Here is a 14148-nt window from a genome sequence, read left to right as displayed (position 1 = left end):
CAAATCTAGATTAGATCAAAAAAGACTTTTTTCAAATAGCGATGGTGCTGTTTTTTACATTACTAATGTCCTGACTATACTTTGTGATCAGTTGAATGCCACTTTAGTGAATTAAAGTACCACTTTAACATCCTTCCGAAACAGCAACATCTGTACATTATTCCAAACTTTTGGCCACCAGTGTATATGTATTCAGAATGTATTAATCTTGGTTAATGTTAATTCATAAAAATAGAACTGCTCATTGTTAGTTCATAATGCAATAACTTATGTTAACTCAGGCCCAAAGTATACTTCAGTTATTACATGTACGCTAGCACATATGTACAGGATGAGTGACGTAAATTTCGTCATCAGCAGAATGCTTGAACATTGTACGTGTGCAGACCGACACATGTGTCAACCTCCTGTGTGTGTTATTCCTGCTGCTTGTTTGAACCAAGCCTATTTTTTATAGTGTAAAATCAATAATGCCAATGGACGATGCCTTAATTGAGTTTAATACCCCACATGGTCAAATGGAGTATACTTCATAGGGTAGAGCTTTCGACTGTTCACTTAAGTTTTTACGTGAACGTTAGCCTAAGTATACTTTGGCATTTTATAGTTTATACAACTTTAAATGTAAAAAAAGTATTAGTATATGTTAAAAGATTAATAACTGCTGAAAAAGTAATGTTCACTGTTAGTTTGTTAGTCATTGTTAGTTTATGTTAATCAATTTAGTTAAGGAATGTTAATGAATACAACCGTGTTGTAAAGTGTCACTAAAATACTGGTACTTTGGTAGTCAATACTAAAATAAAATACTAGGATAAAAAATGTAATGGTATCAGTCTTTCTATACCAGGGGTGGGGAAACATTTTCCTATTTTATGGGCCTTTCGAATATTTACAAAATCACTTGTGGGCAATACAACTGCTCGCAATTTCTGATTGTGGTTTGAAATTAAAGTACGCATGTCAAAGTGTCTTGGCAGGGTATTAGTGTAAACAAAATCAGTGTGTTTTAAAATAATGTAAACAGGTGAGACAAACAAACTGGATCAAAATATTGGATATGTGCATTAGTCTTTGCAATGTAATGCAGTCATGTTGACCTGCCTCTGTCTATTATGTCATTATAAATAATCAAACAACAATACTGACAAAAAAAAAGGTAAATCAACCACTGCTTTTCAATTTAATTACATACAGGTGCATCTCAATAAATTAGAATGTCGTGGAAAAGTTCATTCATTTCAGTAATTCAACTCAAATTGTGAAACTTGTGTATTAAATAAATTCAATGCAAGTCTTTGGTTCTTTTAATTGTGATGATTTTGGCTCACATTTAACAAAAACCCACCAATTCACTATCTCAAAAAATTAGAATATGGTGACATGCCAATCAGCTAATCAACACAAAACACCTGCAAAGGTTTCCTGAGCCTTCAAAATGGTCTCTCAGTTTGGTTCACTAGGCTACACATTCATGGGGAAGACTGCTGATCTGACAGTTGTCCAGAAGACAATCATTGACACCCTTCACAAGGAGGGTAAGCCACAAACATTCATTGCCAAAGAAGCTGGCTGTTCACAGAGTGCTGTATCCAAGCATGTTAACAGAAAGTTGTGTGGAAGAAAAAGATGCACAACCAACCGAGAGAACTGCAGCCTTATGATTGTCAAGCAAAATCGATTCAAGAATTTGGGTGAACTTCACAAGGAATGGACTGAGGCTGGGGTCAAGGCATCAAGAGCCACCACACACAGACATGTCAAGGAATTTGGCTACAGTTGTTGTATTCCTCTTGTTAAGCCACTCCTGAACCACAGACAACGTCAGAGGCATCTTACCTGGGCTAAGGAGAAGAAGAACTGGACTGTTGCCCACTGGTCCAAAGTCCTCTTTTCAGATGAGAGCAAGTTTTGTATTTCATTTGGAAACCAAGGTCCTAGAGTCTGGAGGAAGGGTGGAGAAGCTCATAGCCCAAGTTGGTTGAAGTCCAGTGTTAAGTTTCCACAGTCTGTGATGATTTGGGGTGCAATGTCATCTGCTGGTGTTGGTCCATTGTGTTTTTTGAAAACCAAAGTCACTGCACCCGTTTACCAAGAAATTTTGGAGCACTTCATGCTTCCTTCTGCTGACCAGCTTTTTAAAGATGCTAATTTCATTTTCCAGCAGGATTTGGCACCTGCCCACACTGCCAAAAGCACCAAAAGTTGGTTAAATGACCATGGTGTTGGTGTGCTTGACTGGCCAGCAAACTCACCAGACCTGAACCCCATAGAGAATCTATGGGGTATTGTCAAGAGGAAAATGAGAAACAAGAGACCAAAAAATGCAGATGAGCTGAAGGCCACTGTCAAAGAAACCTGGGCTTCCATACCACCTCAGCAGTGCCACAAACTGATCACCTCCATGCCACGCCAAATTGAGGCAGTAATTAAAGCAAAAGGAGCCCCTACCAAGTATTGAGTACATATACAGTAAATGAACATACTTTCCAGAAGGCCAACAATTCACTAAAAATGTTTTTTTTATTGGTCTTATGATGTATTCTAATTTTTTGAGATAGTGAATTGGTGGGTTTTGTTAAATGTGAGCCAAAATCATCACAATTAAAAGAACCAAAGACTTAAACTACTTCAGTCTGTGTGCATTGAATTTATTTAATACACGAGTTTCACAATTTGAGCTGAATTACTGAAATAAATGAACTTTTCCACGACATTCTAATTTATTGAGATGCACCTGTATTGCTTAAAACTGTATAACACTACACTATCATAAATACACTGTTCATGAAACACGAGCAAAAGGAATTTCTAAGTAAATCGTTTATAAATTCAATTATACATAAATTGTTGCATTGAACTGAATGTGACAATTTACGTAAGAATTGTACTGACATTTATTACGTTCATCTTTTCATGAATGAGCCCCAATGTGCTGTCCATTGCAATCATTTAAAAGTGTCCATTATAGCAGGCTGTAGAGCCGAGGAGGGCGGGGCCGGGCTGGAATGAGACACACCCGGTCCCCAATCAGCCTGATGGGGCGCGCGAGGGATAAAGGCGGCCGGGGACGACAGTTCGAGAGAGAGAGAATTGCAGGCAGCTGTACTGTGTGTTTTTGGTTGTGTGTTTTGTTTAAATCGTTTATTAAATTATTATTTATATTATTAAGCCGGTTCTCGCCTCCTCCTTTCCACCGAACCCCCTTACACTGGTGCCGAAACCCAGGAGGAGGAGGGATTCCCGTCGCAGAGTCCTCGACACTGCCGTCCACCCCGGGGAGCACCGCTGCCGTCTGACGGGGGACGGAGTAGCCCGACCACCCGGACGCGGGGAACGGCCGCCGTCTGCGAGGCGAGTGGGGACGGGACTCCCCGACCGCCTAGAGCGAGGGAGCCGCTGCCGGGGGCGGAGGAGTGCCCTGCCGTCCCCCGGGAACGCGGAGGGGTCGAAAGAAGACCGCCGTCCGCGGGGGAAGGAGGGAAGCGACTCCCCGACCGCCTGGAGTGGTAGGGCCGCTGCCAGGGGCGGAGGAGTGTCCCCACGGGATGCCGGGAACACGGAGGGGCGTTCTGTCCACTGGGGGTCGGAGGTCTGACTCCGGTCCGCCCGGGGAGGAGCGGCTGCAGTCCGCCTGAGAGGGTGGAGTAGTGATCGAGGACCACGCGACGGCGCATCAGAGAACCGGTGAGTTTCTTTTTCTCTCTCTCCTCTCTCTCTCTTTGTCGCTCCGTGTTGGCCTTTCCCTCGCCATTTTGTTTTGTTGTTTTTCCCCTCCTGTCTCCTCCCACGTCGAGGAAGGCGGGGATGACCCGCCGGCAGTTGGGGCGTAAGGCACGCCCCCCCCCCCCCCTGGAGAGGGGGCTCCCCGGCCTGAGGCAACGCCGGGAGGAGTGTAGAGCCGAGGAGGGCGGGGCCGGGCTGGAATGAGACACACCCGGTCCCCAATCAGCCTGATGGGGCGCGCGAGGGATAAAGGCGTCCGGGGACGACAGTTCGAGAGAGAGAGAATTGCAGGCAGCTGTACTGTGTGTTTTTGGTTGTGTGTTTTGTTTAAATTGTTTATTAAATTATTTATATTATTAAGCCGGTTCTCGCCTCCTCCTTTCCACCGAACCCCCTTACACAGGCCAAATAGGTCTACTCAGGTTGCGTCTAAATTTTCAATTTAGTTTTCTTTTAAACGTGTTTTCGCAGTGCTTGAGCCTTGTATCCAATAGTTGCTTGCTTCTGTGTAGAATACATTTTGAATAACATCTTTATTTTTCATGCTTCTAAGAGAACCAATGTGAAGCTGACATTTATGCAGTTTTAATTTACTGATAAACAGCTATAAAGTCATTCGAAAACAGTTCTCGACTTGGTATGGATATGTAGCCTACATAAACGTATGGAATGCTGTGGATCCACCAAAAATAAGTATTTTAATGAAAAATGTATTCATTAAAATTAATTGCAATTACAATATCAAGGGAACTAATTAGGCATAAATAAAAACAGGTGTAAATAGGCCTCTCATAAACCAGATAAAAGCAGTTTATAACAACTAGTGATTAGAATCAAAAGACTTGTTTGTTAGAGCTCTCAGGACAAAACAAACCCCGCCGGCCCCCCGAACGTGATGCGACATGCCATCAGGGACACATTTGTCTGTTTTGCATTAGTGTGGCAGGAAGCACGTCTGGAGGATGCGTTTAAAAAATTAAAAACATCCTTTTTAAAAGGAGTTAATCACTTCTAAATAAAACAACGGGTCGAATAGGACGAGACAGCTTGGCCCTTCCCCCTTCCTCTGCATAGATGGATAAGGAGCCAGGAATTAAACGCATAGAGTGTTTTCCAACTCACACCCTCTCATCCCTCCTGTTTGTGCAGTGGATCTGTTTAAATAATTTCCCTGAGGCTGCATCAGCCTGTTGCATCGCGAGTTTATCAGCACAGAGCACTCGCAGGGGTGTGGACATTAAGACAGATCACTGCTGGAAAGCCAACAGGAGGGTCAAAAGGTTGAGACGTCTAACAACCACAATTAGCGCCGTTTATGTGAAGCTGTCAAACTGGTGATAACATATGCTTGATGAAAGAGGGCAAGCAATGAATATTAAACACAATTAAGACATCGTCCATTGGCATTATTGATTTTACACTATAAAAAAATAGGCTTGGTTCAAACAAGCAGCAGGAATAAAATATGACCAAAAATATGTTTTTTGGCATAACTCCAATCTGCTTGAATTAAAAAAAAAAAAAAAAAAAAAAAAAGTGGTTTGGTGAGTAAATTATGACATTTTCAGTTTTGCTTTCATCTCTTCACAAGCTAGTCATGTTTCCATCCAAGTTTTGAATTTAATTTATGCGCAAAATCGGAATATCGCAAAAACAATTGGTGATAAAAGCAGCGTGGTGCAAAATAGAAATGAAAATGCAAGTTTAAGTCACTGTGGATCTTTTATTTTAATGTAATAAATTACTTACAGCTTACAGCATGCAGACAAAACTTCATGTTTGCTAGCGTTCAGAGGCAGATGCCTTTTGTCCACATTTGTGATGATATGCGATGATACTGAGGACACTCTCAGAGCAAAGTATCTATTTATTCACATGGTTTTTTGAGGCAGTCACGTGACTTTTTTTATGTGCATCTATATTTCTCAATACTGCATATTCTATAGGAGTATATTCAGAAAATGTGTTTCCATCATAGTTTATGAGCATGTCTTCTTATTGAATACAAAATGTATCCATTTCAAATGAGCATTTACTTTTTTAATGCACATTTTGGAGATTTGACTTACATCCAGGTGATTCCATCCAGCATTTTGCATGTGATATTTCAACATTTGCTTGAAAATAGATGGATGAAAACCCAGCTACTGACAGCCACTGGTGTAGTATGAGAAAGTCTTTTGGCATTGTGTTGAAACCTAAGCTATATAATTACTTTTGCAAACAACTAGATACCCCAGATATTGACAACACTGTCTGAACAAACAGATCAGATTTCATCACTTCCAGAATGACAGTGTTGACAGTCAGTCCTAAAGACTGTTTTCCGGATTCGAGAAAAAACAAACAAAAAAAACAAAAAAAAATGCTTTTTGTGCAGTGTGCAATCCACAGAGCTACAAACAAATACATATAGTACACCTGCTTTGACATTGCTTATTTAAAGGATTAGTTCACTCAAAAATAAAAAAATTATCACATCATTTACTCAGTACATACATGTGTTTGACTTTCTTCTGAACATGAACAACATTTTTTAGAAGAATATCACAGCTCTATAGGTCCATACAATGCAAGTGAATAGTGACCAAAAATGTGAAGCTCCAAAAAGCACATAAAGGCAGCATAAAAGTAATCCATATGACTCCAGTGGTTTAATGTTTTCTGAGGTGATCCAATCTATCTTGGGCATGAACAGTCCAAAATATAACTCCCTTTTCACTGTACATATTGCATTGCAGTCTCTAAGCACGATCATGATTTCAAGCTTGATTACACTTCCTAGTAACTCATGCTCAGAGCTCTAGATTGCGCTAGGAAGTGTCATCGAGCTTGAAGTCACGATCGCCAAGGAGACTGCAGATGCCAAGATTTAATGGAAAAAAGGAGATACATTTTGTCCTGTTCTCACCCAAAACCGATTGGATTGCTTCAGAAGACATGGATTTAACCGCTGAAGTCATATGGATTACTTTTATGCTGCCAGTATATGCTTTTTGAAGCTTTCAAATTTTGGTCACCATTCACTGGCATTGTATGGACCTACAGAGATGAGATATTCTTAAAAAAATCTTTGTTTGAGTTCTGTAAAAGTAAGAAAGTCATACACATCTGGGGTGGCAAGAGGGTGAGTAAATAATAGGAGAATTTTTCATTTTTGGGTGAATTATTTCTTTAACACTACCTAGATAAAGCCACAATTTAACCATATTTTAGTTCACCTAAAGGATAAATTGGACAACTCATTTTAATTATGTCTGAGAAAAGGGGCCCATAAACTACTCCATTCTTAGAGTAACAAGGTATTGTGTGCACTCACTCAGAACAACCAATCATTGATTTTGTCACTCCATTGCTTAAGCTTGCTTTGGGAAAGTGGCAGTTGCATTCAAGGTGACCTTTTTAATAAAGCCATAATGAAAATTCAGTTGAGATAATCATGGCTGAGATGTGCATAGGAGGTAATGGTCTTTGACTCCTCTTCTTCACAGCATACGCAATGAACAATGGTCTCTAGTAAGATCAAAGACATATTAGTGTGCATATCTGGATTTGGACAGCGCAAATTCTGTCATGCATGGTTTCTGTTACATTAAGAAACCGAAGATTGCACAATCGGTTACTCAATATGTCAAGGGAGGAAAGCAACAATAAAAACATTCTTGGCAAAACTGTCATTGTCAAAGCACATTTGATTTTGGCTGGAATATCTTGTTGGGCATGCTGTGCTAATGTCAAACAAAACATCAGTGATTTATAAGTTATTATTAAAACATTAATTTGAATTGCATTTGCATATCACACTGAGGTCATAAATGCCCTTGAGAAACAGATGCCTTCATAATGAATGGCTGCCTAAATATCAACTTGAATGGGACAGAATTGGAAAAAATGCATTTATTATACTACATGTGTTATATGCATGCATTATATTTAATATATGATTTATTATATACATTATATTCAACACTGGTTTAAGCAATCACAAAGACACCTTTAAACACGTGCACAAACACAGCTATATATTATTCTTATGGTCAAATTGGTTTTAGATCATGATATGTACTTGAAGAATTTTCCTACCCAGTCTTCGCGCTGACATTCCCTCCTCTGCTGCTCAACTTTGGCTCTCTGCGGTCAGTTTTGCGGATTGGTTTCGGTGGTATTTGCGGCTCTTCATGGGTTTGTTTAGCCTCTTTCACCGGTGCGATGTCCTCGATGTCACGAGAGAATGAGAAATGTTTTTCTTTCGCAACTTCTTTCAACGGCGGCTCGTCCGCAGCGTTTCCCCCGAAAAAGTACAAAAGTAGGAAAACCCCGAAACATATCGCGATCGCCACAATCTTGCAGTGAATTCTCATGGTGAAAAAGTATTCCGTTCGTGTGGAAATGTTTTAACCATGGCTCTGGTTAAAACATGAGCATATATTTGTAGTGTTAAGCCATATTTCATCATTTGCGCTACTGTGATGATGAAAACGAAGCTCTCTCGGCTTAGCGCCGATATCAGACATGTAAATGAATCTCTGAAGGCGGACCTTACTCTACTTACCGTAATACTCCTAATACTTTTGTATTAGCACCATATTGCCGTAATACTACCATAAAAGCTAGAACATAGGCCCCAGAAACGCTGTTTACATTCATTTTAAATTATTTAGGGCCAATTAGATTTTTCTTTACATCATTTCCATACAATAGTATGATTCATATAATGCATTCTATTCTATTTTTTTCTTCATATATTATATTATGATTTGATTGTCTCATAAATTAATCTTTAAAGCAGTGGTCCTCAATCTCAACCAGGGATCCGAGGCACAATTATTTAAAATAAGTTATATTAAAATAATAATTTATTACTTAAAATTATATAAAAATGCTACAAAATTAAGAAAGAGGCATACAACTTATAAAACCTTGTAACTTATGACAGTTACTGAAGCTTCTGAAATTCCAAAAGTAATTATTTTATTGATTATTTAATAGTTATTAATTATTTTTAATCTACTGATATTCCTAGCTTCTGGGAGGGGGCCTTATATATATATATATATATATATATATATATATATATATATATATATATATATATATATATATATATATATATATATATAAACGCTCAATCATTATTCCTGTCCCAAAAATCACAGGACTTAATGACTACAGACCTGTCGCCCTGACGTCTGTGGTCATGAAATCATTTGAGAGACTGGTGTTGGCCCACCTGAAGATCATCATTGGACCCTTTCTAGATCCCCTTCAATTTGCTTATCGAGCAAACAGGTCTGTGGATGATGCAGTCAACATGGGATTGCATCATATCCTGCAACATCTGGACAGACCAGGGACATATGCAAGGATCCTTTTTGTGGACTTCAGTTCAGCTTTCAACACCATCATCCCAGCTATTCTCCGGACTAAATTACACCAACTCTCTGTTCCCATGTCTATCTGTCAGTGGATTACCAGCTTTGTGACGGACAGGCAGCAGCTTGTGAGACAGGGGAAACTCACTTCTAGCACCTGTACAATCAGCACTGGTGCCCCCCAGGGATGTGTGCTCTCCCCACTACTCTTCTCCCTCTACACCAATGACTGCATCGCCAAGGACCCCTCTGTCAAGCTGCTGAAGTTTGCAGATGACACCACTGTCATCGGCCTCATCCAAGATGACGATGAGTCTGCATACAGAAGGGAGGTTAAACAGCTGGCTGTCTGGTGCAGTCAAAACAACCTTAAGCTGAACACGCTCAAAACGGTGGAGATCATTGTGGACTTTAGGAGAAACACCCCAACACTGACCCCCCTCACCATTCTAAACAGCACTGTGGCAGCAGTGGAGTCATTCAGGTTCCTGGGCACTACTATCACACAGAACCTGAAGTGGGAGACCCACATTGACTCCATTGCGAAAAAGGCCCAGCAGAGGTTGTACTTCCTTCACCAGCTGAGGAAATTCAACCTGCCACAGGCGCTGCTGATACAGTTTTACTCAGCAGTCATTGAGTCTGTCCTCTGCACTTCAATAACTGTCTGGTTTGGTTCAGCTACGAAATCAGACATCAGAAGACTACAAAAGAACAGTTCAGACTGCTGAGAAGTTTACACATCCAACCTCTTCTGCCATTTCATTCCTATGAAAAAAAAAACAAAAAAACATTTGCACTGTACATAACAGATTGTATTAGATTTGCACTACCCATGTGTATATATAATTAATAATAATTTTCTTTATTCATCACACATTTGCACATATACAGTGAAATTCTTCTTTTTCACATATCCCAGCTAGGCTGGGGTCAGAGTGCAGGGTCAGCCATGATACAGCACCCCTGGAACAGATAGGGTCAAGGGCCTTACTCAAGGGCCCAACAGTGGCATCTTGGCAGTGCTGGGGCTTGAACCCCTGACCTTCTGATCAGTAACCCAGAGCCTTAACCACTGAGCTACCACTGCCCCTGCCCCTGTGCTCTCCCCACTACTCTTCAGTTCAATATGTGTGTACGTATGTGTATAATTAGTTTTATTTTTTATTTTTTATTATTATCTATGTCTTGCTGCTGTTTTTGTATTGTTTTTGTATTGTTGTACACTGGAAGCTCCTGTCACCAAGACCCTTGTATGTGTAAGCATACTTGGCAATAAAGCTGATTCTGATTCTGATTCTGAGGGTCAAAAAGGTTGAGAACCACTGATCTAAAGGAAGTTATATATATATATATATATATATATATATATATATATATATATATATATATATATATATATATATATATATATATATATATATATATATATAGTATAATATTGTTGTTTTTGTTTGTTGCATTACATTCTGACAATTAATCTTTGTCAATTAAATATCATGTTGTATTATTTTATTGAAGAAGAACATCAATTCTGCTTGTAATGGAGCAAACTTCACCAAACTAGAAATTCAAATGTATTTTAAAATTTCCACATTTATGAATTCATACGAACTTTTCCTTTCTCTTTAATTGCTCTCTTTTTCTTTGTGTTTCACTTTTTCACATACGTTGCATGCTTTATCGTTGTGCTGCTTGTGCATTTGATAACCAAACCTGAATTTGATTTGAAATCACACAACGAGAAAATTAAGTGTGACATCAAAGTAAATGTGTTCGTCCTCTTTATTTCGTGTATTACGGTAAAGACATTACTAGTCCCGAAAGCAGGAAGCAGTCCACATGTGTTGATGCACTGAAATCACCACACTGCATGGAAGAGTTCACGACTCGTAAATGTAACAGCTCTGGTTTAAAAATGTATATTTATTTACTGATGAATTAATTTTGATTCTGACATCTGAAAGCAAAAAATATAAAAAGAGAACTGTCGGTCGTGCTGCGTTACCGCAGTGTCGACTCAAATATTCCACAAGGGCATCAAGACTTTTGACAGCTGCTTGCCTTTACACAGCTTTAGTTATAAATCTTTATTTTGTGTAGTAGTGTCCATTCTGAATAGATTACCATTTGAAACTGAGCACATTCAGGTTGAATAATGTAGTATGCGTCCAATGTGTTGTTTATTCATCTTAAACTGAGCAGCCACAAGGTGGAGTTGTAAAATGCCTTGTTTTAGAAGTCAGTCATTTATTCCCGGTTCAATACAAGTTAAACTTGATCAGAGAGTATTTAGCAGAGACGGGCCACTTTTATTCATTTGAATGGGAGAAATTGGAACGCCCTATCGGAGCTCGAGCGCCCAACGGTCAATGGATGTAGAAAGGAAAACCCGCCTTACAGGCAAAAGAGCCAATCACTTTTTAAATACGGACATAGTCTAATCTCGAGATCGCGCATGCGCATTAGCTAAACAAGCCGGGGAAATTGCGTTTTTCAGCGTAATCTGAGGTAAAGAAGCAAAATTGGTGACACCAGTTTTGTCAGATTTTACTGTTTATTCGAAATATGTTCTTTGATCATAATCTTGACCAACTGTTTTTGAGATTTCGGTGTTTCCCCATTCTAGAAGATAGGAGCTGCACTATCATGACTGGAAGTAGCCTCCCGGGAACGTTCCAAAGATGGCTGACAGTGGACTGACTTGCTAGAACGACTTTGGCTTAATCGACAGCATTAGTGGCATAATATTAATTACCACAAACACTTATTTTGACTTGATTTTCTTTAAAAAACAAAAAAAACAAAAAAAAACAATAGAACACTGACAATAGGAGAGAATGGGGCCAATACCCCATCAATTAAACATTAAAATACTCACTGTTTCAAAAGTATAGCCACAAGATGTAAACAATCTGTGTTTTCTGTGTAATGTTATAGCCTGTTTTACAACTTGTGATGTAATGCCAACAAACCCTTAAAACGACTGTTAAAAATTACAATTGACACAACTTTACAGCTCAAATAATGCATGAGTTTTGTTGAAGTATTAATGTAAATGCTTTTATATAATGAAATGAAAAGCTTCACATTTCTGCTTTTAAACTCTCCAAAAGTTGGCCCCATTCACTTCCATTGTAAGTGCCTCACTGTAACCCTCCAGTTGTGCCACCTTTTTTTTTTTTTCTAAGTAGAGGGACAAGTCAAAATTAATTTTTGTGGTAATCAACATTATGCCACAAATGTTGTGGATTTAGCTTAACTTGTATTGAACCAGAAATGTTCCTTTAATTTGAGACAGGTTAGAGTCTACCTGTAGATGAATAGATTGATTTACAGGGTTAGTTTACACAAAAATGAAAATGCTGTCATCATTTACTCACACTAATGTCAATCCAAACCTGCATGATTTGCTATCTTTAATACAACACTAAAGGAATCACTTTCACTGTATGGAAGAAAAAAGTAAATGAAAGTGAATGGTAACTGAGGCTAACATTCTGCCTGTGCCTAACATCTCCTTTTGTGTTCCATGGACGAAAGAAAGCCATACATGTTTGGGACAACATGCGAGTCACAAATTACAATTTTTGGGTGAACTGTCCTTTTTTATCAGTCTGGATATTAGTGAATCCTTATTTCAGTTCCATGTATAATTTATTTTATATTTAGTATGAGGTGTTAATTATTTGCACATTATCCTAATAGTTGTTTTTTCCCTTTAATGTTTTGTTCTTGGTCATAATTCTCCATGAAACTAACAATTTCTGTGCAACTAGCATCACCAAACGGAATTGCTTTATATATATATATATATATATATATATATATATATATATATATATATATATATATATATATATATAGTATATTATTTTATTTATGAACTCAAGGCATATTCCAACACTACATGTTTTAACCTTTTTTGATTAATTCAGAAACAATCTACTTTGATTGTTCTCATTACCCTTCGTATAGTTTGATTGGAAAGCATAACATTAAATTAGCATTAACATAGTAAAGGACTGCTTTGAGTAACATTTTTAATTAAATTACATTTAATGTCTGCCAACCAGTTTTAGATGTCTGATTAAACACTTTTCTAATCCATGTATATTTATATTTTTTGGCTTCCTACTGCAGTACTTCGGTGTGTATAAAATGTTACATTGCCATCGTAACCATGATAACTCCTGCATTTGAACTGAGTAGATGCCGACTTCCTCACTGTGATTATCTGTGTAACCTACACAAAAACATCTGAGTTTGACATCTACATTCAGGGAGAGGACTTCAAGTTCTACGCCAAGCCTTACTTTCTCAGATGAGTGACCTGCAAAACTATCAAACATATGGTAATCCTTCAAATGAGGTGTTTATGCAGATTTGTGTGGTCTCTTGTGGTCTCAGTAATAGTCATTCATAGCTCAAATCGACACACATTCACATGGATAAACGTTTATATGCGTATATAAGGTTTTCTTATGAACCAAATGAAGGGTGACTTTATGTCTGTTTACTTTAACCATTATTAATGATTTTTTGTTATAAATCTACTTTTAAGGTTGACTACCTGGGAGAATAGTAGAAGATGGTCGGGAGAGGGCTTTATTTGAAATCGATAAAAGTAAAAATCCCTCTTTGTTAATTTTTTTTCTAGAGTTGCCTTAGAAAACATGCATTTGTCACATTTTTAAAAAAATATACAACACATAAGATTGTCTTTGTTTCTTGTCATAACACACAAACAAGCCTTAGCAGAAGGAGCAAAACACTATACAAATAAATGTGAATTTAATTGAACATGCAATGAGGAAATATGAAGCTGATATAACAAATACAAATATAGCTGGTGTAGGATACAGTATACTGACCCCACCGTTCCTTAAAGAATTAAAGGAATATTCTGGGTTCAATACAAGTTAAGCTCAACCAACAGGATTTGTGGCATAAAGTTGATTACCAAAAAATACAAATATAATAATAATAATTTAATAAATCAAATTGTGTTTTGTGGCAATCAACATTATGATACAAATGCTGTTAATTG

At 38.2% G+C, this 14148-nt stretch overlaps 1 protein-coding gene and 1 pseudogene across 1 annotated transcript in view; one reads left to right on the top strand and one right to left on the bottom strand.

Moving 5' to 3' along the window:
• LOC127449115 (glucoside xylosyltransferase 2-like) overlaps positions 1-8245 on the bottom strand; it is a 28864-nt gene extending 20619 nt beyond the window's left edge. Inside the window, exon 1 of the mRNA XM_051712304.1 lies at positions 7810-8245. Coding sequence (XP_051568264.1) covers positions 7810-8087 — 278 coding nt within the window. The 5' untranslated portion in view covers positions 8088-8245. The remainder of the gene's footprint in view (positions 1-7809) is intronic.
• A 5036-nt stretch (positions 8246-13281) lies between these two features.
• LOC127448802 (protein SHQ1 homolog) overlaps positions 13282-14148 on the top strand; it is a 51150-nt pseudogene continuing 50283 nt past the window's right edge.

This window comes from Myxocyprinus asiaticus, chromosome 12, assembly GCF_019703515.2.
Source record: "Myxocyprinus asiaticus isolate MX2 ecotype Aquarium Trade chromosome 12, UBuf_Myxa_2, whole genome shotgun sequence".
In the NCBI taxonomy this organism is placed as follows: Eukaryota; Metazoa; Chordata; class Actinopteri; order Cypriniformes; family Catostomidae; genus Myxocyprinus; species Myxocyprinus asiaticus.
This window is presented reverse-complemented; position numbering and strand designations above follow the sequence as displayed.